Genomic DNA, 25,290 nt, shown 5'->3' with positions numbered 1-25,290 from the left:
TGCGTGGGGTCACATGCAGTTTGTCTCTTTCTGTCCATCTGGCCTCTGGCTCAGCATTCTGTCTGAGGTGGAACCCACCGTCTTGTTCTGTGTTGTGTGAACACACCAGTGATCATTCTGTTTTATGGGCAGTTGTGTGTGTGTGTTGGCGGCGTGTACGCTCATGCTGGTCGTGTGTGACACGTGGGCGCCAGTGCACACTGCCGGCCTCCCTGCGTGGGGTGCCTGCAGAGGCAGAGGGTTTCAGTGGCTTCACTTCCTTGTCAACACTTAGTACTGTCACCCCTCGTCATTCGGGCAGTTTTGGCGGGGATGTCGTGTCACTGTAGTTTTCATTTTGCTTCCTGACAACTGCGATGTTGAACAACTACATACACGTATCTTCCTAATTCTCGTATCTTCCTAATTCTCGTTGGCTGCAGCTTAGGCCTTTCCCTCATTTAAAAAACAAAAAGATATAACGATCTTTTCTATGATTTAGATTATTTGAATCTTTTCTTTCTTGAGCCTAGTGGAAAACTGAATAGTGCCACCTTTTGAATAAATATGTCTTTTTTCTCAAAGTAAGTTAGTATTTTTAGTGTTTATTTCTCAAAGCTCTGTGTAGGGTTTGAAACCGAAGGAAAAGTCCGCGTCCTCAGTATGATCTTGTTAGGGAGATGTGACTTAAACAAGTCAGTTAAATAACGAGAGAGTAATTACTACATCTGGATTTCCTTGGGCTGACCCAGGAAACGCTGGAGTTGGTTGGGGCTTAGTCTTGAAGGACCCGCAGAATTTGGGGAGGTGAGAAACAGGAAGGGTATCCCAGCGCATGGAACAGTGTGCATGGAATAACGTACTGGATCCCATGATGCTGAGTCACAGGTTCCCGCTTTTTAATATTTCTGAAGTCAGGATGCACCATGGTGGCATGACATAGTTTATTGGCAGTATTTTTCCATTTCTTGGTAGTACATAGAAGGATATCTTAGAGGTCATTTGATTACAGGTACAGGAATCCACTGAAACTGGCTTAGTAGGCAAAAACAAAAAACAAAAAACAAGTGTATGGGGAGGATAAGATGGTATCTCCCAGAATGGAAGGACAGGAACATCCGGACAGCAAGTCATCAGCACCATGGTGGTTACTGGCTTTCTTCCTGGCCTGTACCACCTCCTTCATTCTTGGCGCTCCGCAGACGGCTTTCTCCTTTCACCTGCGCAGGACCTTGGCCCGGGTGGTTTCCTAGTGCAGGTGCCCCGCTGAGGCGGCTGGATCTCAGGCCCAGTTCTCAGGAGGAGACTCTGGCCTGGGCAGCTTTCCTCCTGACCAGCTGAGTCTGGGCGGCGCTGGAGTCCTGGCTCCAGCCACAAACGGGGCCGCTCGCTGGGTGTGTGAGGGCTGCGGAGTCCACGCCCCAGGAGGGGACGTGGGTGCTGACGAGAATGTCTGGGTTCCTGTGGCCCCGGGTGGGGCTGTGGAACAGACTGCACATGTGTGGAGCTGGGGAGACATCTGTGAGTTGTCAGCACATAGGTGACAGACTGAAGTCGCCTCGGGGAGGCGTGGAGTTTAGGACGGTGGAACTTGTGGGGGATTGCAGCATTGAGTAAGTGAGGCAACTCCTTAGGACCAGGGGTGGGGGTGACGCGAGTGCTGTGGGGGTGCAGTGACGAGCGAGCAAGAGCCTAACAAGAGGAAGACCTCAGTGATGTTGGAGGGCGCGCATCCCAGGGCCGTGGGAACAGCACGTGGACGCCCAGCAGAAAGGAGCTGGCACCCGGGCTTTTGTTTGGGTGGTTTTTCGCATGGGAGGAACTTGAACAAGTTTAGGGGAGGGAGGGTTGCAGGCTTTCAGAGTCCTGGCCGAGGCAAGAGTGGGAAGAATGAGGTGCGAGCAATAGAGGGGGATAATTTGAGGTTTAAAGGAAAGAAATGGATGTGGATACAGAAAAGTTTATAGATAGGAAGGAAATTAAAATTTCCAACTTTCCATCAATAGTTGCGGTAAAAGTGGCAGTAGAATTAGTATTTCTTTAATGTTTGTCCATTGCTTTTAAAAAAATTAATAGACTTTCCTCCTTTCCTTTACCTCACATTTCTCCTGTTGTTAGCATCCTGCATTATTACTGTGGTTCCTTTGTTAGAATTGATGAACCAGTATCAGTAATTAAGGTGCACTCTTTGTGTTGTACTTCTGTAGGTTTTGATAAATGTATAATGACCTGTATCCATGGTTACTGTACCGTACAGAACAGTTTATTGCCCTAAAAGTCCTCTGTGATTTACCTGTACATCCTCCCCCTTACCGCAGCGCCTGGCCACCCTGACCTTCTTACGGTGTCCGTGGTTTTGCCTTTTCCAGAACGTCATATGGTTGAATCATGCAGCGTGTGGCCTTTTCAGACTGGCTCCTTTCACTTAGGACCATGCATGTGAAGTTCTTCCATGTCTTTCATAGCTTGGTAGCTCATTTCTTTTTCTTTTATTTTTTATTAACAGATTAGTTTTTTAGAGCAGTTTTAGGTTTACAGAGGAGTTGATTGGAAAGTACAGCGAGTTCTCACAGCCTCTATCTCCCCAGCACACTGTTTGGTCCGTTATTTACGTCTTGACGGGATGGGGTGCATTTGTTACAGTTAGTGGACCTATGTCTGTACGTTACGATTAACTAAGTCAGTGTGTATTAGGGTTCACTTTGGGTATACATTCCCGTGTGGTTTGCGTCAGATTGGCTTCTGTCACTTAGAAATGTGCTTCTGAGGTTGTTCCAGGTCTTTTGTGACTTGACATCCCTTTTTTTTTTTTTAAATCATTGAATAAAATTCCATTGTCTGGATGGACCAGTTTGTTTATCCATCACCTCACTTGCAAGTTCTGGCGATTATGAAAGAGGCTGCTATAAACTCAGGTTTCGTGTGGACATAAGTTTCAGCTCCTTTGGGTAAATACCAAGGAGCACGATTGCTGGGTCACATGGTGAGAGTGTGTTTAGTTCTGTAAGAAACCACCACTGTCTCCAAAGTGGCTGCACCCTTTGCGTCCCCACCAGCAGTGACTGAGAGTTCCTGTGGCTCCACGTCCTCGCCAGCATTTGGTGGTTTCAGTGTCCGGAATCTGGCCGTTCTGATAGGTTTGTGGGGGGGGGTCTCGTTTTAATTTGCATTTCCCTGATCACGTATGATGTGGAGCTTCACATGCCTGCTTGCCATCTGTCTTACTGGGTGAGGTGTCTGTTAAGGTCTTTGCCCATTTTTTAGTCAGGTTGTTTGTTTTCTTATTGTTGAGCTTTAATGCTGTTGGCTATTTATATAAGCCTTTGAGTCAGTCGCTGATATCCACAAGATAACTTCTTGAGATTTTGGTTGGGATTCTGTTGACTCTAGATCAGGTTCGGCAGACCCATCTCGGCAGCACTGAGCCTTTCTCTCCAACACAGTATCTGCCTCCATTTGTTTAGTTCTTTGAGTTTGTTTGTTAGATTTCTGTAGTGTTCCATAGATAGACCAGATGTATATTCAGTTAGACTTAGACCTAAGTACTTCATTTTTTTTTTTTTGGTACTAATATAAATAATGTCGTGTTTTTAATTTGAAATTCCAGGTGTTCATTGCTGGTATATAGGAAAGCATTTGACTTTCGGGGTTTTTTTGTGTATATATCCTTTTATCAATTTCTCCCTTCCCCCGCACCCCCTACCCCAACCCTGGCAGCCTCTTTTCTGCCCTCTGTTTCTAACCGTTTGATTCCACATATAAGTGCTACGTAGAGCAGTTTTCTGTTTCTGCCTGGCTTATGTCCCGCAGTGTTATCACCACTGCTTTTGTGTGCTGGAGGAGGGTTCTCAGTACTGATAGGTTATGAACATTGTTGCCACCAGCAGGAGGAATGGCGGGGGCAGAGGGGTCCACCCCGGGAGAGGTGACCGTAGCCTACAGATCGTCTAATGTGGCTGGAGTGGGGGCGTGGAGAAGCGAAGGCTGGGGTGACAGGCAGGGGCCAGGCCATCAGGGTCTGTAGGACACACAAAGGTACATTGGGCGCATTGAGGACCCCTGAAGCTTTTCAAGCAGTGAGGTGACCGAGCAGACTGGGGTTTTCGAGAGATGAGTGTGGGGCGCTCTGTGCAGGTGACATTCTCCTGAGGCAGCGGTGTCAAGCTGTGAGGAGGGACACTGGATGCGACCTGTGACAGGGTCCCTTCAGGTGTCTGTCTGGGCTGACTGGAGTGACTCCATAAACGAGGACAGCGTTAAATTCTCGGGACGTGTCTAATTGGCGGTGTTCAGGGGGCAGGCGGAGCTTCAGGGAGAGCCTGGCAGTCCATTGGTCCATCAGTAAGTTGTCATTGAAATTGTGGGGTGCGCTGGAATCCTCCAGGGAGAATGTTCTAGAAGACCCGTGGCTCAGGACAGATCTCCGAGGGACGCCCACATTTGCAGAAAAAGCAGAGTAATGGGTGTGCAGAGAGGGTTGTGCAGTTGGCACGTGGTGAGTGGAGAGCCACGTGCACGTGGTCGGGAGACCACAGTGTTGCTGAGAAGGAACCAGCCGAGGCAGAGTGGGACGCGCGGGGCTTCGGAGGACCCCAGACCTCTGTCCTGACTTCTGGGCTTCATTTGCTGTGGCTGTGACTCAGGCCCTGGGGACTGACCACTGTTACACTCTAGGCTGAGGTTCCCAGAGCTGAGGTTTGAACTGTTCAGTCTCGTTTCTAAAATTAAAATTTTCTTTTTGAAAATGAGTGCTCGTTGTATGAACTTTGTATGAAGCATACTTGTTCATTATAGCAAGCTCCTTGTAGCCAACAGTTATACCTGCTTTTTAGGGTAAGTTGCAGAAAGAAGTTGACTTGCTTGGTCTAAGTTTGCACAGAGTACAGGCTTTTGATGTACTTGTTCTCTGGAAACAATCCTAGGGTTTCAAACCCCTGCTCAAGCTGGGTTGCTGTGAGCCTGGGAGGGCCTTTTCCCTCCAGGGTGTTTCTCTTCTCTCTCCTTATTGTTGCTGCTGTTCTGTTTTGTCCGCCTGCAGGGTGCTTGGCTGGTTGTGCGCTCTCATTTCACCTTGGTGCGTGTTCTGGGAGGCAGGCAGACTTAGTGTCTCACGGAAACAGACGAAATCAGGGCTCAGAGAGTCCAAATCATTGTGTGAAACCACGGAGCTCAGTATTGGAACCGTGGTCTGCTCTCCTCGGGTCGTGTGGCCTGCACACATCCTGCATCTGTCTCCTGCTCTTCTTAAGCTTTCCTTTAACTGCTTGGGAAGTCGAGGGCCTTGTGCCTCAGGCACCGAAAAGGTGGTGGGCGTAGTTCCAGTCCCTTAAAATTAACTGTCTTTATAATGCAGCTTTCATGCTCTCTCCCTGTTTTCAAGGAACATTAGTAAACTTGTGTGTGTTGGCAAGCAGCATGGTTTATATCACATCTTTACTGCAAAACGAAATTGTAAAACGTTTAATGGGAACTTGAAAAAGTGTTTATCTGTAACTATTCACGACTTAGTCATCCATCTTTCCTGGGCTTCTCTTTTTCTCTTCTCTGTTGTGATGTGAATGTCATAATTCTTGATAAAAATGTGAAAGTCAAACCCGATTTTCACGGATCTCTTTGCTCTAGTAACATTTTCATTTCCAATTTCCAGTCAGTGGCCTTTAAAAATAACTTTTTAATTGGAAAAACAAGAAGTGGGATCCTTCTGAAGGGCATATAATGAAGTCTTTCACTGAGACTCCTAATTTCCTCACTATTCCCAGTTTGCTCAATATCTGCAACATCTGTCCAGAACTAGTCTAAATGTAAATAAACAAATAAAAGTGAGAAAGCATACCTTTCTTCTAAGCACTCCAACTTTATAGTGATTTCATACCAGCACCTTTAGATCTATAGAATTATTTTTTCCTGGATGCTATTATTTTACTACATGGTTTTTGTCACGTAGCCACTTTCCTGTTGGTGGATACGTAAGTGTTGTTTCCAGGGTTTTGCTGTTTAAACAGTACCATATTTACCACACAATTGTGGTATAAGGAAAGAAAGTCTTGGAATTTATGGTAATGGGATTTAAACTATTGCATTTTGCTTTGGACACTATTTTAAAACGAGCTCTTTTCTGATTACAAAGTAGTGTTTATTATAGAAAATTTTAAGTATACTGAAATATCTCAAGAAAAATGATGTATTTGGAACCCCACCCACCACTTAGAAATAAAACACTGTTAATATGTGAGTACATTTTTTCCTAGTCTTTTTAAATGTATTTCTTGAATTGGGAATCATATTGCACATTCTGTTTTATAAATATGATTGTGGGTAACTTATTACTATATTTTGACGCACCTTTAAATATTTTTTCATGTATGTGAAGGTGGTTGCTCTTATATTTTCATAGAGGTTCTTCTTTCTTATAGGTCTACAAAAAAAAGGAAGCACCCACAAATTGTAGGTTTTGCATTATTCACAAATAATGCACTTTTGCTAACTTTTAGCAAGTTAGTTAGCTCAAAGGGAAGTGTTTTACTTGAATATTCCTGGAATTGTGTAAAACTGTTAGTGTTATGTTAGTGCTTAAGAGTGGGAAATACTAACTTGAAACAGATGTGAAACTGGTTATTCTATTTACTTTGGTAAATAGAGGAAATTGCTAAAGAAAATAACCCAAATAGATGAAAGACTGGAAACCTCATGGTTGTTTTTCTTTAACATCCAGGTATCAATAAACATGCTAACGTTCTTTTTTGTAAATGATTAGCAGTCAGTTTGAGCATTTAGCTTTATGGAAATTGTCATGTTATATAAATTCACTTTGACATATACTTGAACTTTTGGCCATATTTTTTTTTGTTCTGATATTTAATGAAATCTAATTTAAACTATATATAACTTACTTTTTTTAGAACTATATTTTGTAACCACTCAATTTATTTGCATGAAAAAAGTATTTTTTCCCATTTAAAAACATCAGTGTTAATGGTATTTGTGAAGGTTGCTCATATTTAATTTTCAGAAGAGATAAGCTAATGTGCCAAAGCTCACACATCAAGTAGAGAAGTTTGCTGTAACTTAGTGTTGTTTACACATTGATGAATAGTTTTAGTGTCACAGTCGTGGGCGAGAGTGGTTAGCATTGCAAGTGACATGTTTGCTGTAAGAACAATGGGCTTGGTCTTTCGAGAAACACCGAAGTGATTAGTGTGTTTTATGAAAGTGCTACTAGGAATCCCTAACTTTTTTAAAAGGTAAGAGATGTTTTCAAGTGTAAGTACAGTAAATTGAAATCAGAAACTACTTAAGAATCAAAAAATTTATGTTCTCATATAGCTTCATTAGTTTTTATTCTAAAAGAGTGAGAAAGTATTACCTGTACATGGATAATATTTCAAATACAAAATAAAGCTTCAACTAAAGTGATAGCGGTGCCCCCCCACCCCCACTCGCCTGTTCCCTGACGCTGTGTTCAGACCCATGACAGGTCTCTCCTGTCGGCACTCTCCCTCCGTGTATGGAATGCTTGAGGTGTGCGGACCTCCTCTTGTGTAGACAGACACACATTAGAGCTTGTTGAACACCTGAGCCACTTCTCTCCTCCCCCTAATAATCCATCTCAGAGATCGTTCCAGATCAGTGCAGTGGACCTACTGTGTGGAACCTCATGTCATGGATGTTCCCTAACTTATTTAGTTGTCGTGTACTTAATGGCCATTTAGGTGATTTTCAGTTCTTTGCTAATTTAAACAGCAAGGTGCATGTCCTTCTGTATGTGCCTATAACGTGTGTAGGTGAAATTCTAGAAGTGGTAGGTCAGGGGCTTTGTATGTCTTGTCACTCGGCTCCTAGAGTCACACCCTGCGCTTTTCTAGATTGAGGTCTAATTTGGTACCTACTTGTACTTTGATCATTCATTACTTGATGTTTAAACTGATGTAAGTCAAGTTTTATTTTCTAATTTTCTGCTCTGAGGGCTAAGAATGCACCCTGGTCCGAAGGCATTCCGCCCATACTCAGCACTCTGGCATCGTTTGCTGAAGGGAGGTCGTGTCTTTGGAGGTGATACCTGTTTGGTCCCCAGGGTTTGCCTGTTGCACAAACAGTCGTCTCCCGCCTGTCGCGTACACTTGGATGATTGTCGTATGTGCCAAAGCGATCTGTTTACACTAGTGAGCTGGCCAGTCCAGCATGGGGAGGAAAGGACCTGGTGGCGGTCGTCTAGGGAGAGCTTTATGGAAGGCACGGAAGGGACCACATTGGAGCTGTGTCACCTGAGACCAGCAGGTGCTCATTAGGCGCAGTTGCTATCAGCAGGGAAGACGGGGCACCCAGACTGGAAGGGTAGTCGGACGCTGTGCTGCGGCCGCGCCGGAGGTGGTGCGGAATAGGGGGGCCGAGGCAATGTGGTGACTGGCATTCCTGTGCTAAGGCTGTGTTTGAACTTGATCCCTCAACTTAGGTTCTCAGATAGGCTACTGTAAAATGGGAAAAAATGGAAAAAGAAGGGCAGTGTAGCAGGTTTTACATAAATTTGGTTAATTTAAGTAACTGAACTTTGAGAAGAGAGGGTTTTCTTTGTGTTCAGTGATCTTTTAGGGATGGTTGTTAGAATAGATGGCAGTGTTTTGTTTGTTTTAAAGGGTGGCAGCCCAGTGTAAGGTGATGCAGACAGAATTGGGAAGCCACAGAAGGAAGAAGGCACAGAAGGGGTTTAAACTGAAGCAATGGGTGACTTGAACTTTCAATTTTCAGTCCCTGCTTCTTCCCTGTTACTTTATTACCTACTGACTTACTGGTCAGCCTCATAGACATGTCGCTGTCAGTGAATCGTTAAGTTTATCATCGTCTCCTTCCATCTCACGCTGTCTGGATACACGGTTTGCGGAGCCAGAGATGGAGTTCTCAGACTGAGCTTGGATTCTGACCTCTGACCCCTGCAGAGAGGGTTGGTCGCCCCCTTCTTCATCCTCTGCTTGTGACTCATCTGCTTCCTGGGCTTTTCTCCCTCTGCTGGCATGTTCTCCCATCTTGTCACCCGCTCATCCTTCCAAGGTGTCGCGAATTCACCTTTTCTTCTGAGTTTCCTCCGAGTCACTGAGGCCAAGTTCCTGTTCTTCCTCCCTGCTGGCTCCTGCCCCGTGGCACCTCTAGGAAAGTGGACGCTCATAGGGCAAGAACTGGGTCTTTTATTCAGGCGTTAGTGCGCCGTCCAGGATCATGTCTGCCCCACAGGAGGTCCTCAATAAACAGGCTTCTTTTGCCCCCCAGACTGTGACCTCCTTGGGAACAAACGCTTTCTTTACCTAAACCTGTCTGGTACCTAGCATGATCCTGACTCGGTAAGTTTCTGCTGAATGAGGAAGTGGTCTCCTGTGCCTCATTTGAATGTCTTCTGCCTGGAGCCGTTCTCTGAGATGGGGAGTGTGGGAGAAGAGGCTCTGGTTCCAAGTTCAGGTCCCGCGTGGACAACGCCCGTCGTTCCTGGACTTGGCTGTGTGCTCCGTCCCGCTGGGCTTCCTGTGCCGAGCCCGCTCTGATGGCTTTGTGCGCCTCCCTCTGGACGCTCTGTGTGCTGCACTTGTGAAGCCCACCTGTGCCCCATGCTTTCAACACATGTCGAGTTTGGGGTGATTCAGACTTTCTTCTGTGGCTTCTTCCCCACCAGCCTCCCTTCTGGTAGACCTTCCAAATTTCTTATGGATTCTGCAGACAGAAGATTTTTGTGAATTTCCCCAAATGTAAAGAAGTAAGAACATCCAGAATGTTCTTTTTCTAAGGAAATAGTGCGCTGCTCAGCAGCTTAGGCCCTGGGCCCACCTGAGTTCAGATCTTGAACCTCACTGTGAATGTCGCTTTTCTCATCTCTAACAGGACAAAGGATAGTGCTTTCCTCCTCGGGTGGTTCTAAGGAGTGCAGAATTCACACAGCCCAACGCCCCGAGGATTGTTGAGCCTGGGAGGCTAAGTCCCCAGCCCTGGTCGTGCTCTGTGTCGCACACGTGCGCCAGGGCACAGTGAGTGGGCGTAGACAACTCAGTGTGGGTGGCTGCTGGCGCCGGCCCTCGAGACGACTCTCCGGTGTGACCAATTCCGTGTGAGGGATTGGTTGACCTTTCTCTTTTTTCTGTCAACTATTTCAGGAGTTTGAATACTCTTTGTTGAAATCACATGTCAGGGGTTTTTGTGGGTGTGTGTATCCAATACTTTGCATTTGCTTGCTATACTTGTTATTATTATTATTTTTTTAAAGATTTTATTGGGGAAGGGGAACAGGACTTTATTGGGGAACAGTGTGTACTTCCAGGCCTTTTTTCCAAGTCAAGCTGTTGTCCTTTCAATCTTAGTTGTGGAGGGTGCCGTTCAGCTCCAGGTCCAGTTGCCGTTTCTAGTTGCAGGGAGCATAGCCCACCATCCCTTGCGCGAGTCGAACTGGCAACCTTGTGGTTGAGAGGACACGCTCCAACCAACTGAGCCATCCGGGAGGAAGCTCAGCTCAAGGTGCCGTGTTCAATCTTAGTTGCAGGGGGCGCTGCCCACCATCCCTTGCGGGACTCGAGTTGAACTGGCAACCTTGTGGTTGAGAGCCCACTGGCCCATGTGGGAATCGAACTGGCAGCCTTCGGAGTTAGGAGCATGGAGCTCTAACCGCCTGAGCCACCGGGCCGACCCTACTTGTTATTATTTTTGAAGTGAGCTTTCAAGCAGGAAACTTTAAAGCCCTTCAGGACAGCAAGAGCACTGATTGTCCCATTTACATGGTGCCCTGTGTCCGCAGGTGGCTGAAGGCGAACAATCTTCCTCGCCAGCACAGCCAGGGCTGCCTCTTGTGCTTTCATAGCTCCTCCCACACCACGAGCAGCTGAGAAATTCCACTGTTCAGTTAGAGTCCAATTATGGTTTTTGGTACCTAGTACCTATTTTGGTTTTCAGAATATTGCAACCGTTCCGGTTACTCCTTCTTTTAGACTACTTTGTTTTACTTAAAGGACATGTTCATCCTCTCATTTTGTGACTGTTTATTGAATACCTACATGTGCCAGGCACTGAAGCAAATGACAGGGACGTGGCAGTAGGAAACACAGGAGATCATTGAGGCCATGGGACTTCAGTGACGACTAAGCTCAGATCGGTGTGTTGAAGTCAGTTAGTGGCTGTTTTGCCAGCATGTATCTTTTTTTAAAAGTAAAATGTTGGTATATTTAATTTCAGACATTAAATACATTTTTTCATACTTGTAACTGTATACCATTTTAGGATATCTGAGCTCTTCAGCTATAACGAAATAATGAACGTATATTAAATCTGAACAAAGGGAAATTAGAAGGAAAAGAAATTATAGGTCTAAATGTACCAGTTCTATTCATGAATAAAGATACTGATCAGAAATATGCTTGTTTTTATCTAAGTTTTCCGTAATGCTGAACATCATAACTTTGCACGTTTTACTTCAGATTTTACATTCTCCTTTTGATTAAGTTTAAAACAAAATATTTTCTGACTTTGGACATGTGGTAGATAAAAGGCTTTTTATTTGAAATTCAAGAAATGAAATTTTCTACAATGAAAAATATCTGGAGGATTTATTTCTTTGGCTTTAAATTTTGTCAGTGAGAAACTATTCTACATATTGTGTGCTCGTTCACATATCAGTGTATTATTTTAAATTGGTAATTACTTGCCTTCCAACACTTCTGACAGGATATATGTTCTTGTTAATAAATTTAAATTTATTAATTTTTCTAATAATTTATATGTAGTGTCTTGGGCCTTTAATGTTATTTTGGGTTAAATTTATAAAAATACTATAGACTGGAACAGTTTTGTGGGGAGGAGGGTTGTCTTTATGTATTTTTATTTTATTCGAAATGTTTAACTTTCCTAGTTATTATTTAGTTCCTTCTCCATACCAAGTAATTTTGTTCAAAATTTAGTTTTACTTAGGATGAAAAAAATATATTTTTTTAACATTGGTAACAGTAAAGAAATTGATTTTTCATTGAAATTTTTCATTGAAATTGTAGACTCCTGTGCAGCTGTTAGAAATAATACAGAAAGATCCCTTGTTCACATTGCCTAATTTCCCCTGGGTCCGGATTTTGCAAAACTGTAGTATATCCGGCTTGCCTGGTGGCTGAGGTGGTTGGTGGCCATGCTCCTAACACCAAGGTTGCTGGTTCAATTCCCACATGGGCCAGTGAAATGCGCCCTCTACAGCTAAGATTGTGAATAACAGCTCTCCCTGCAGCTGGGCTGCCATGAGCCGGTGGTCAGTGTGAGCAGCTGGCAGCCGGGGAGAGCTGCCATGAGCTGCTTTGAGCGGCGACTGACTGCCTCAGCCGCGGGGAGGGCAAGGCTCCTAATACCAGCATGGGCCAGGGAGCTGGGGTCCTACACAACTAGACGGAGAAACAACAGCTTGAACTGGAGTGGGGCGGGGGGAGGCGGAAGAAGGGGGAAAAAACAAACAAAAAAGCTGTAGTGTATCATCCCAGTGGGGATATCAGCATTGATACAGTGTGCCGATCTTCTTCCTGCCTCCCCAGCTTTACCTGATTGTGTGTAAAGAAATCAGATTTTATTCTTAGAAAACTACTGAAATACCAACTTTAATTAGATCTGTGACCTCAGAAAGCCATTTAACCTCTTGTACCTTAGACTTCTCATTCAGGTAGGTAGTAGGATGCGATGGTCTTCAGAATCTTTTGGGTCAAAACATTCTATAATATTTGGATCTCTTTGTGTTTAGGAAGAAAAGGCTTCTCTTTTACATCGTACTCAGGAAGAAAGAAGAAAGAGAGAGGTAAAAAGTTTTATAGTAGGCTCCAATAGGGATTTTTTCCATAGCATTTAAATTAGTCTTGGCTTTACTGTTATATGTGGATATGTGTGTGTTATGTATGAAGTAATATATATATATATTTATGTGTATGTATATATTAAGCTTTAGAAAAATTTCTGGGTGTGTTGGGTTTTCCAATAAGTCATTTGTTCTGGAACCAATGTGGGAAAGATGGACTAAAAGGACCCTCTCCAGGGTAGATGGGATTCATAGGAGACGTGAGACAGTGTCGTGTAGTAAGATGGAGTGCAGATTTTTAGTGTCACACCTGAGTTTGAATTCTGAGGCTTACGTTTTTCAACATTATTTAATCTTTATGGAAATTTCAGTTTCAGCATATTTAAAACAGTAGTAATATTGACCTGTAAGATTATTGTACAAGTGCACGTGGAGTGTCTTTCTTAGGGCTGGCACATAATAGGCTCTCAAACAGTGGTAGCTGCAATGGTTAGAATTAAGATGAAGAATATGTATTTTTGCTAGGTCACTGAAGACAGTCTCAAGTCAATAAAAATTAGTTTTCTGCTTTGAAACAAGAACGTGACCTTTAAAATAGATGTTTGTGTTGCCTGCATTGTTTTTATCTTTAAAACTAAAACTTTAAAAAAAAGTCTTATTGCTGGTGGGATTGTAAAATAGTGTAGCCATTTTGGAAAACAGTCTGGCAGTTCCTCAGTTGTTAGTTTCACTCCTAGGTATTCACCCAAAAGAAATGAAAACCATTTGTCCACACCAAAATTATACATGCATGTCCCCAGCAGCATTATTCGTAATAATCCGAAGTGGAAACAGCCCAAGTGTCCATCAGCTAATAAATTAATAAGCAAAATGTGAGGCATCCCTATGGAGGACAATTAATCGGTCATCAACGGGAGTGAAATCCTGGTACATGATACAGCATGGCTGAACCTTAAGACATCACGCCAAGGGAAAAGAGCCAGACATCAGAAACCCACACGTTCTGTGATTCCATTATATGAAATGTCCAGAATAGGCAGTTCCATACAGACAGAAATTGTAGTGGTTGCCAGGGGCAGAGAAGTGTGTTTGGGGGTGGGGAGGGAGGGAGGGCGAGGAATGAGGGGTGACTGCTAATGGGTACAGAGGCTTTTGGTGGGGGTAGGTGATGAAAGTGTTATAAAATCAGGTAGTGGTGATAGTTGCACAATTTTGAACATACTAAATATTGGTGAATGGTACACTCAATAGAGTGGATTTTGTGGTATGTGAATTATATAGCTGTAATTTTTTTAAAAAAGTCTTTACTACCTAAATGTCATTTTCACTAGTTCTGACTGATTGACCCTCCTCCCTCCATTATCCAGGAAGAAAGGCGAAGGTTGAAAAATGCAATAATTATCCAGTCATTTATTCGAGGCTATCGAGACAGAAAACAGCAAGTAAGTTTGTTTATATATTGAGAATTAGAAAGGCATGTGAGAGCTTATTTTAAATAACGACCTTAGAGTCTTAGAAGTGGAGTCCGTTTTGTCTGTCTTTTTGTATACCTGTTTAATGAAAGTTAATGTTCATAATAGTATTTCTCCCAATTATTAATTTTAATAGTTTATATTTACATGAAGATTTATAGATAGGTGAGTTTGAGGTTATTTTTAAACATTAAAATGCAAATATAGGCTAAACAACAGCTGAAGATCCAAGTAGAAGGACGTGGTGGAAGACTTTCAGTGGGCATTTCGGGTCTGTCATTGCAGTCCACGTTTTTGTTTTTATTTAACCTTTTGCCGATAACTCCGTAGTAGGCATCTTAATTGTCAGTGTCTCCCACTCCTGTTGAAACATTTGGTGTACGTTTAGGCCATAAATATGCGCCTGAGTGCTTACTAATTTGTTTTGTTTTCTTTTCAGTATTCCATCCAAAGAAGTGCATTTGACCGCTGTGCTAACTTGTCACAGTCTGGTGGTACTTTTTCCATTGCTAATGGTCCCAACCTTACCCTGTTGGTGAGGCAGCTTCTGTTCTTTTACAAGCAGAATGAAGACTCAAAACGTTTGGTGAGTGTTAACTACGTTCTGACTTATCCTTGTTGACATACTTTCCAGCTTTTTAAAAGGTGGTCAGATGACCCCTCCTATTTGTCTCACCTTCGTGAACTTTTCTCCGGTCACCTGTCATAGGCCATCTTGGTAACGTGTTTTACCTCTTAAACATTGATGTTGGGGGCGGCCGGTTAGCTCAGTTGGTTAGAGCTTGGTGCTCTTAACAACAAGGTTGCTGGTTCGATCCCTGCTTGGGCCACTGTGAGCTGCGCCCTCCTCAACTAGATTGAAACGACTTGACTTGGAGGTGATGGGTCCTGGAAAAACACGCTTTAAAAAAAAGTCAAAAAAAAAAAAAGTCACATTGATATAAATTTTCAATAGGTTTTTTATTTTTTATTATGGAATGTTCCAAAAGATATTTCTCTTTTTTTTTGCTCAGTTTTTTTGGGAAGGGGAACAGGACTTTATTGGGGAACAGTGTGTACTTCCAGGCCTTTTTTCCAAGTCAAGTTGTTGTCCTTTCAGTCTTAGTTGTGGAGGGTGCCGCTCAGCTTCAAGGTGTTGTCCTTTCAATCTTAGTTGTGAAGGGTGCTGCTCAGTTCCAGGTCCAGTTGCCCTTTTCTAGTTGCAGGGGGCACAGCCCACCATACCTTGCGGGAGTCCAACCGGCAGCCTTGTGGTTGAGAGGATGCGCTCCAACCAATTGAGCCATCCGGGAGCTCAGCGGCAGCTCAGCTCAAGGTGCCGTGTTCAATCTTAGTTGCAGAGGGCAGAGCCCACCATCCCTTGCGGGAGTCAAGGAGTTCAACTGGCAACCTTGTGGTTGAGAGCCCACTGGCCCATGTGGGAATCGAACCGGCAGCCTTCGGAGTTAGGAGCATGGAGCTCCAACAGCCTGAGCCACCGGGCCAGCCCGCAAAAGATATTTCTTTATGGGAATGGGAGTTCTGGCAGCCCGGACACACACCAGGTCTTTTTATCCAGCTGTATTGAAGTGCCACTGACAAAGTTGTAGGACATTGAAAGTGTCCATCCACTGTGCTGATTGGACATACACACACATTGTGAGAGGAGCCTCCCATCTAGTGAAGTCCACAGCCATCAGCTCAGTATTACAGACCTGACCTGCTCCTGGGCATAGTGGGGCCGGGTGCGTGCCTTTCCTACCAATTTCTAGGAGTTAGGAAAGTGGAATATCCAAAAGGAAAGGATGCTAGAGACACGGAGGAAAAAGGTAAAAAGGAAAAACCAATGTCCTGTGTAACTTAGGATTTATATTGTGTTTCTCATCTCTTTTTATTATGGAATGCTGATTTTTGCAAGTGAACGGTTTTTGTTTCAAATTTACGTGAGTTTTAAGTGTTCCTTGTTTTAGTAGTAAATTCAGTAATTGAGCTTAATACTGATGTGCCATTTTAAGATGGAAAATCCAAAACATATATGCTACTAAATGAAAACTGACTTGAGAGTTTTACTTCTTATCGTGTTCTAATTAATTTTGATAAAGTATCTATTTACTATCTAAGGGCATTTGAAATGTTACGTAATTCAGTAAACAGGTCTTTATGGATTTAGAGTTGTAATTTATCTGTTTTGCTGTTTCAGATATGGATGTATCAGAACTTAATTAAACACAGCTCTCTGTTTGTCCAGCAGTTGGATGGATCCGAAAGACTTACATGCTTATTTCAGATAAAGAGGTTGATGAGCCTCTGCTGCAGGTAACCTGTCGCAGTCACACCTGGAATGTTGTTTTGTTTGTTTTTGAGACTGTGGAATGTTAGACGTTTCACTCTTGGTGATTCTGGCCGGTGAAGTTAAAACGTAGATATAAATTCCTTCCAGATAATGTTTTCTTTCAAGTGCAGACATTCTGGTTACTAGTGACTGGACTGGCTGGTCTAGAGGACTCCTGCTGTGAGCAGGTCCCAAGGTCCCTGCCGAAACGCAGGCTCGCAGTGTGACTTATGTGTGAACTTGAAACAAGTCACTGCGTGACTTTCTTGAATTCAGTCTCCAGAAGAACACATTTAAGGGACATGAGCACTTGGTGCCCAAATGAAAGAGCACGTTACCATCATCACCCAGTGAATGAGCTGGACAGGCCCCCCTATCTTACCTCCCCGTAGTCTTCCTTTCTTTCCTTTTTGCCCATTTCAGTCTTTGGCAGTTCTTCCCAGTAGTAATACTATTGGTGACCTCGATGAGAGCAGTGGTGGGGGCTGGGCCAGTTGGATAGGTTAACAGGAACTACAAATAGTTCTGCAGAGGGAGCAGAGACGTGGAGTAGGAGCTGGTGAGAGCAGTGGGATCCAGAGATGGTCTTGAACTTGGAAAAATTGGTAGCATGCTTGTCATTGGTCCAGTGTGGGAGGAGCGCTGGGGCAGACGGACATGGACGATTGCTGGAGCCGAGCCTCTGAGCGACTGACTAAGCAGTCAGGGTGTGTTTGGAGGGCTCTGGGGTCTGGCTAGGGGTAGGCACAGGTTGGTTATATTTTTAAGAAACAAACAGCCCAGTTAGAAGATCGGGTAAAAGATATCAGCGCTCTTGAAAAGGGGACATGAATGACCAATACGTCTTGAAAAGGTAACATCATAAATAATCAGGGAAATAAATTCCAAGTGCAGTGCAGTGCAGCTGCACACCCATTAGGGTGGTGACACCAAGAGTCCTGTGTGGGGTGCAGCTGGGCCCGAGGGATGCTGGTACAGTTCCGTCCATGGCCCCAGGAGAATGGAACAGGCCACACACAGGCTTGTCCCTGCGGGTCCCTAACAGCTCTGCAGCTCAGTGTCTTCATTGTGATGTGATCTGTCAGAACCTCTCAGGGGCCTGCTTCCAGTGCGGGTACATTATTGTATGTAAATAATATCTATATAAAGTTGATTGTAAGAAAATACATTGTTTTTACATGAGACTTAATTTCATGACAGCTGAGCCTTCCCTTCTGCCTGTAATTTTCATGTAATTCTCTTTAGTCGAAATGATTGATGACTTAGGGCCAGAAGTAGGTTTTAACTGTTCTACTGAGGGGAGATTGCAGGCATGGGAAGTCCTGAAGATGTCTTTGGAGGAGGCCATGGGCACTTTTAAAGAGAAGACATCTTTACCTGAGCTGACTCAGGTGCAGCTTCTCTTCGGTACAGTCCGTGGATTGTAACGCTTCTCACACTGAATTTGTGGTCTTCGGTTTCTCTTGTCTGTTTCTCCCTCTGTGATTGTGCATTTTTCATGTCTCTGAGCCCAGTGCCTGCATGCTGTTTAGCACAAAATAAGGACTGACAAAAGTGTGAATGACAGAGTGTGATTGTTTCACTGACTGTCTGAGTCGTGTCTGTTTTCGGAGCTATCCTGGTAATAGAACAGAGCAGCTCCAACACTGACCATAGTGAGGGACGGCCATTTGAGGGAACTTCTGGTGACGTTTGCCACCCAGTAAGTATGTGAATACTTTTCGTCATTTTTACAGGTTACTGCAAAACTGTAACGATGACAGTTTGAATGTCGCACTTCCAATGAGAATGCTCGAGGTGTTTTCATCTGAGCACACTTACTCACCTGTTTTACAAGATGCTGGCTACGTGGTGTCAGTAATCGAACAAATTTTGCACTGCATGGTTCAAAATGGTAAGTAGTCAGGAGAGTCAGAGCTTTGGGTTGGTGACGAGCGGGGGCCCGGGTGTCCGGAGGGGCCTGCACAGTCACTCCCCACGTCAAGTGTGACTTTGTGACAGAAGCTTTTGGCACAGCTGAGGGGACGCCCACTGGGAGCCACACTTTCTCCCATTTGTCCTTGTCTCTGCCCACCCTGGGATTGGGAAATGTGTTTAATCTCTACGGAAATTTTCCTGCTGCTTGAAAACGATGCAAATGGAGGCGTGCTCTCCGAAGGTGTTGGGGCGCTCTGGGCACATAGTGTGTCTGCGGTGCAGCGGCCAGTCTCTCCTGACGGAGCAGTGCCCCGCACGCAGCGGAGAGCCTGCCTTAGGGCAGCACGTTAGAGCACGAGGAGAGGAAGAGACTTAGTTTACTTGACTTTGTCACCCACTCGGTGTTAAAGCTTTTATGCATTGATCTCTTCTTAAAATGACTGCATTACGTAAGACCTCATGACCTAGATCTGAAACGCTTCTGGGGACACATCAGTAACACCATTTTGGAGAAAGACTGTGAAATACATGATTTAAAAACTTTTATGATGAACTAAACAATATAAAATTAAACCAAAACTTTAAAAAACTGATCTGCAGTTTTTCACTGGTAGAGAATCAAATACTTCAGGGCTTGGACTCCCAAAGTCTGTCAGCATTAAAAATCCATGTTGTTATCAGCGTCAGAGGAGCTAGCTGTAGGTACCGCTGATAAAACGTGAGTAAGTCTGCTTGTTTCTTGAAGTGGTGGCTTAATCTAAGTTAATCTAGCTAATTTAACCCTCAGCATTAGAACTGTAAAAATTAAATTCTTACACATCTCAACCTTACTGTTTGGCTTAGAAAGAAACCCTACATAGTTTGTTGAAAGACTAGGGAGTTAATTAAAAGTAAATTGAAATTGGTGGAATTTCATCTTTTAAAAAACAAATCAGTGGTAATTAGAAATGGTCTATTATATAATTGATGTATTGAGTATATTGATTAAGGCAAACCATTTGATTAGAATTTTTACTTTTCTCGTTTTCTAAAAGTGTCAAGAAGATAACTAAGAAACATGCATTAGTTTGCAATGTGTCTAGAAATAGGAAATGCTTCAAAATCTTACACTAAAACTGCTGCTTCTAGCATTTTCTGTGGTGTAACCATTTTCAGCTGTTTTAATAAGTTACTTCCTGACATTATCAGTCTATAAAATTTTAGCATTCTATTTATTATAGTCTGTGTTATTGTACGGTATGTGCTATGACTTAAAATGAAGCTTTTTAACAATTGCAACTGAACTTTACTTAATAGTCTAGTCATGCTGTCAGTTCATCTGTTTAATGTACATATATATATTTCTGTTAATATATAGAGGGTGCCAAAAAAGGTATACCCATTTTAAGAAAGGAAAAAACTGTATTAAAATTGTAATGAATGACGCTAGCATTCATTTGATTAACGCCATTTTTTGAGCAAACGTCACACTATAATACACATCGCTACTGTAATCCAACTTCGAAAAGTTGGATAGATAGCATCTCTTAAAATGTGTACATTTTTGTGGCACCCCGGTATTAATGATGTGACACTTTAAAATTTTTTCTTGATGTTTTCCCCCCCCCCAAAATTCTCGTTTTAAATTTTATAGTGAAAGAGCTTTCCAGCTTCTTTGTGAGCTTCACTGGTAATCAATAGATGAGGTTAGAATTGGGGTAGTTAACAAAGTGGGTCTAGTGATGGGGTGCCGAGTGGCCAGGACTCGAGTGCCAGGCTGGCTGGCACTGTTTCCAGAAGCAAACCACGCGCGTGGTGGTACCTGCGAATGTGTCTGTACAGTCATGAGGAGCTCACAGACCAGCCCTGGACTGTTCTCACTCCATGTTTAAAAGGGACCGATAACTTGGAAAAGGCTCTGTGATGTGGTCGCTGGTGATTCTGCAGGGTCTGTTCCCTGCACACCGAGAAGTCCCAGCAAAGGTGTACAAGGCAGAAAAGTTGTGGCTTCTCTTACGTAGAAGTTGCCTTTAGAACAAAAACAGTTGTATTCCTCATGCCCGTCTTGTGATCCTCAGATGTCATTTCCTCTAAAAGGCACTTAAGAGACTCTGGAGCAAAGGCTGATTGCAGCTCCTGGTCAGGAAATGAGAGTGTCACAGGGGCATTGTGTCCCATCAGAAAGGACGCTCCCACTGCCCCCCAGGTCTCTGGAGCCCCCAGAAGTCTACCCCGCTGGCCGAGGATGGGGCAGCGTGACTAGCTATAGAGAGGACGACAGCGGCAGTGGTTGAAGTACATCAGGATATTGAAGGGCATGGATTCAGCAAGATGCTTTTTTAAAAACAAAACTAATGAAATATTTGGACGATGCCTAGGAGACAAATTTTAAAAATCACAATATAGGGGCCTTACTTGGACCCAATTCAAGCAAACGAGTAAAACAAATGATAACAGACACGTGGGGACTCAGACACTGACTAGACACTTGTGATATTAGAGTTACTACAATTAACTTCCTTAGCTGTAGTAATGGTCTTTTTAAGAAAAACACAGCCCTTATCTTGGATGATACACTGAAACGATTTGCTTCCTATGAGTGGAGCGTTCTGTGATTGGCTGTGGTTGAGAATTGTCAACGCTGGGTGATGGGTCCGAGGAGTTTATATACCATTGCAGGCTGCTTACGTATTTGTTTAAAGTTTCCCTTAATAAAATGTTGAAGAAGAGTAAGCTTAAGTTTCGACCTATAGAGAATTGTAAAAAGCATTTAAAAACTGACAAGTTCTTTTCCTCATTATAAGAAAAGGTACCAAATTTTAAATATGTGTTTTTCCTTTCTTTTAGGGTATTATAGATCTCTGTATTTGTTAATTAATAGCAAGCTTCCATCAAGTATTGACTATTCTGACTTATCTCGAGTTCCTATAGCAAAAATTTTGCTAGAGAATGTTCTAAAACCATTGCACTTTACCTACAACTCCTGTCCAGAAGGAGCCAGGTGAGACTGGGGTCATTTTTTTGTCGTTTGTAGTTTGACGAGATCTGTGTCCAACAGTAACTGTGGCGCAGGATGCTGTCTTAAATCACAGACCCGAAAGTCAAAGTTTTACTCTGTTAATGTGACTCAGTTTGAGGAAAAATGTTCTTTTCCTGTCTGGCCTGTACCCTAATATAAACGTATAATTCTGAAGACCTGGTTATTTTCCGGCTTTCCAGCCCCCGTCAAAAGAGACAAAAACATGGCAGTGTTTTTTAATAGGGAAGACCCAAAGTTATGTTAGTTTCAGGGTGGCCTGGTTGATACTGAATGCCTAACTTTGGTTAATTAGAAGGATAGTTTGAAAGTTCATTTTAATCAATGATTTTATGAACAGCATGTTTTGATTTTACTAAGAGCTTCCATTTTTCTCTTTTAGGCAACAGGTTTTTACTGCCTTCACGGAGGAGTTCTTGGCAGCACCTTTTACAGAGCAGATTTTTCACTTGGTCATTCCCACGGTAGCAGACGCTCAGACTGTCTTCCCCTACGAGCCCTTCCTGCACGCACTGTTATTGGGGGGCAGCAGGGCTTCCGAGGCCAGTGGTGGCGCGCCGTGGCTTTTCTACTTCGTTTTGACTGTTGGTGAAAACTATCTGGGTATGAAATACACGTTTCAACTGAACTCACACATAGCTTGTATTAGCAGGTAATGCCATGGCTGGTGTCCTACTGTCAGCACGGCCTCCAGCGTGGGGGTTCCTTGGAAGGGTGTGTTTGCTGAAGGGCTGTCCTGAATGGGGCCCCTGGCAGTTGCCAGGCAGAGGAAAACCCTGAGTTACACACTTGTTATAAGGCCACACCGATTAAAAGGAATTTTAGCGTTGAATGGGAGAACTCCTATGCGGGTGGGGATGCTTTCCCCATGTATCCTACTAAGCATCTAGTGTGCCTGTTCTAGAATTCTAGCATCTTCCTCCAGTATATTTTGATGCATATGTTTATACATGGATTGTTGGAAATTTAGTAATTTCTGGTCACAAATGCCTTTCTGAGTATAGGAAAAATGATACCTGAGTTTTCTAGTTTCTTTATTTGTTTTAATTAAATGTTATAATTGGTTGTTTTACAAAGGGACGCTCTCTGAGGAAGGACTGCTAGTGTATTTAAGAGTACTCCAGACGTTTCTTTCTCAGTTACCGGTGTCACCTGCCAATACAAGCGGTCAGGATTCAGCCAGTGACTCCGAAGATGAGAGCGAAGAAACAGACAAGCAGATGAGCGCTACAGTAAGCTCCCGTGGGCCTGGGCATCAGTGGGAGGCTTAACTGGACGGCTTCATCAGATTTTCACGTGCCTTTTAACGTTGTGTACCTCCCGTTTGTAATGACACAAGTAAACCATGAGAGCGCTCTTGTTGTAAAGCGTTCAAACTGTACAGATGACGTGCCCTTACCTCCACTGCCGTCACCTCTCTTCCCAGAGATAACCACCCTGGTGATCACAAGTACATTCGTCCATGCCTTTTGCGTACATCTGTACAAGTATCCAGGGAGATCCATAGTTCTGTGTGTGTTTTTTACGCAAAATAGGGTCATGTTGTATATTATTTAATTAATTACTCACGCAGTATTTCCTAGAAGTGAAATGATTGGGTGAAATGGATGAGTTCCTAGTTCTCAGGAATGTACTTACTGCCAGGCGCTGTTCTGTTGTGTTTTTGTGGGGTTTTTTTAGATTTTATTGGGGAAGGGGAACAGGACTTTATTGGGGAGCAGTGTGTACTTCCAGGCCTTTTTTCCGAGTCGAGTTGTCCTTTCAATCTTAGTCGTGCAGGGTGCCGTTCAGCTTCACATTGTTGTCCTTTCAGTCTTAGTTGTGGAGGGCGCAGCTCAGCTGCGGGTCCAGTGCCGTTTCTAGTTGCAGGGGACGCTGCCCACCATCCCTTGCGGGAGTTGAGGAATTGAACCGGCAACCTTGTGGTTGAGAGCCCACTGGCCCATGTGGGAATCGAACCGGCAGCCTTCGGAGTTAGGAGCACGGAGCTCCAACTGCCTGAGCCACCAGGCCGGCCCTGGCGCTATTCTGTTTTTAAAAGAATGTTCTAATAACAGCTTTATTGAGATACAGTTTACCATTACACTTTACCCTTTTAAGTGACATACAATTCAGTGATGTGTTTCAGTTATGTTAACATAACTGTCCAACCATCACCACTATCTAGCTTTAGAACATCTCGTCATTCCATAAAGAAGCCAGATCCATTTGCTGTCACTCCCTTCCCCCTTCTCCCCAGCCCCTAAAAGGACAACAGAAGGTTCAGTGCCTTCTTACCGTCTTGTGAACAGTAATGTCTTTTGTTAATTTTTGTCAATTGTATAGATGATAAATGTTACAATTTATTAAAAGTTAGTTTTAAGTGCATTGTCACATTTTTCTAAGTCCCTCTCTCTCATTTCTTACCTATCATTTTTTACTGTGTATTTTCAAGGGGGTGAAAAGTCATACATGATATGCACACAGGATGTGTCTTAAGTGATACAGGTGCTGCTGACCTCTTTTTCTCTTAATTACACAATTGAAATGGCTTGAGGTATGGCTCTGATAGGTTTTAAGTATTTGTTGTTGTTGCTGTTAGGAAATTTCACGTTGACCAGTATCGTCTCAGGGAGAATACACTTGGGAGTGGGTCGGGTATCCAGGGGAAGCAGAGCTTCAGGCTGTCGGGAAGTGAAAGGGGGTGTTGTTCTGTGCGTTCTGGATTCAGACAGCTTCGTAGCATGGATGAAAAAGGCATAACCATAAGGAAAGGAAAGCAGATTGCCATTTGCAGGGCTTCCGCCAGGAGGGAGGATTAATTATAAGGGGAAAACTGCATTTTGGGGTGGGTACTGGAATTGCTGCATCTGTCAAACTCAGAACTGTCCACCAAAAAGTGAATTTTATTGTAGGTCAAAAAAAAGAAGTGGGATCCTCTAGATGGAATGTAGATCAATCTTTTGTTTTTAGAAGATAGTTTTTTAATACTTCTGTGGAATTAAAATTTTATTGTACACAATGTCATTTGTGCCCATGTGAAGAAGAGGCTGTGGGCTGTGTGTGCTGGAGACATCTCGGAGCCTGTCCTCAGTGTGGACGCAGAAAAGCAGACTGAGGACACACGAAGCAGGCACGGGCCTCAGACTCGCCTGTGCTCACTCCTGAGCGCTCAGAAGTGCAGCTTGAGCTTCTCGTTATCGACATCTGTGGCAAACTCTACTCTGCTTTATTTCAAAATAAGTTGTATTTCAAGCTTAAAAGCGCACACTTCAGAACTAGCGGTGCTCATGTCCTGACGTCTGTCGTGGGTGCACAGTTACTGACAGGCTCAAGTGTGGCACAGAGTTTGTCACCTTATCTCTAGAGCAGTGTTTTCTTAGGAATTACATAAATTCTATCCACCTGAGTTTCCAAACAGTGCAGTCAGCAATGCCCATTTCATATATGTTCATGTTACACCTGTCATACATGTACATATATGGGCAATGTATGCATCTTTGGTTAATACCCCAGATAAGTAAACCACAGAGAGTGTTAGCTCAGGTTTTATTCAGTGAATCAGATGTAGAGAGATTAAGACATCAAATAAGAGATTTATATATTTCATTTGATTGTTTCTAAATAAGTTTTTTACTATTCTGACTATTTTGCTTAAACTGATCTCTCATCATTTAAAATGGAAATTCTGTCAATGAAAATATATTTTCACACATGTATGCTTTGTACGCTGCAATCCAAAAGATGTGAAGTAAAACTTGCTTAAAATGTAAATATTGTGTCACATCAGTAGGCAAAGCTGAGTAGTCACCGTTCCTTGTCATTCTGC

The 25,290-nt window shown here is 43.4% G+C and overlaps 1 protein-coding gene and 1 non-coding gene across 3 annotated transcripts in view; both read left to right on the top strand.

Annotated features, from left to right (window-relative positions):
• Positions 1-25,290, top strand: part of UBE3C (ubiquitin protein ligase E3C) — an 83,255-nt gene that overhangs the window by 1,732 nt on the left and 56,233 nt on the right. For both annotated transcript variants that reach the window (XM_033098803.1, XM_033098804.1), the window contains exons 2-9: positions 12,716-12,769; positions 14,134-14,208; positions 14,678-14,824; positions 16,418-16,533; positions 18,286-18,443; positions 21,293-21,446; positions 21,865-22,085; positions 22,560-22,714. In XM_033098803.1, the coding sequence (XP_032954694.1) occupies positions 12,716-12,769; positions 14,134-14,208; positions 14,678-14,824; positions 16,418-16,533; positions 18,286-18,443; positions 21,293-21,446; positions 21,865-22,085; positions 22,560-22,714 (1,080 nt within the window). The remainder of the gene's footprint in view (positions 1-12,715; positions 12,770-14,133; positions 14,209-14,677; positions 14,825-16,417; positions 16,534-18,285; positions 18,444-21,292; positions 21,447-21,864; positions 22,086-22,559; positions 22,715-25,290) is intronic.
• Positions 14,995-15,068, top strand: TRNAK-CUU (transfer RNA lysine (anticodon CUU)). Its single transcript has one exon. It is a non-coding gene; the product is annotated as a tRNA-Lys (tRNA).

Source organism: Rhinolophus ferrumequinum, chromosome 26, assembly GCF_004115265.2.
Source record: "Rhinolophus ferrumequinum isolate MPI-CBG mRhiFer1 chromosome 26, mRhiFer1_v1.p, whole genome shotgun sequence".
Taxonomy (NCBI): Eukaryota; Metazoa; Chordata; class Mammalia; order Chiroptera; family Rhinolophidae; genus Rhinolophus; species Rhinolophus ferrumequinum.
This window is presented reverse-complemented; position numbering and strand designations above follow the sequence as displayed.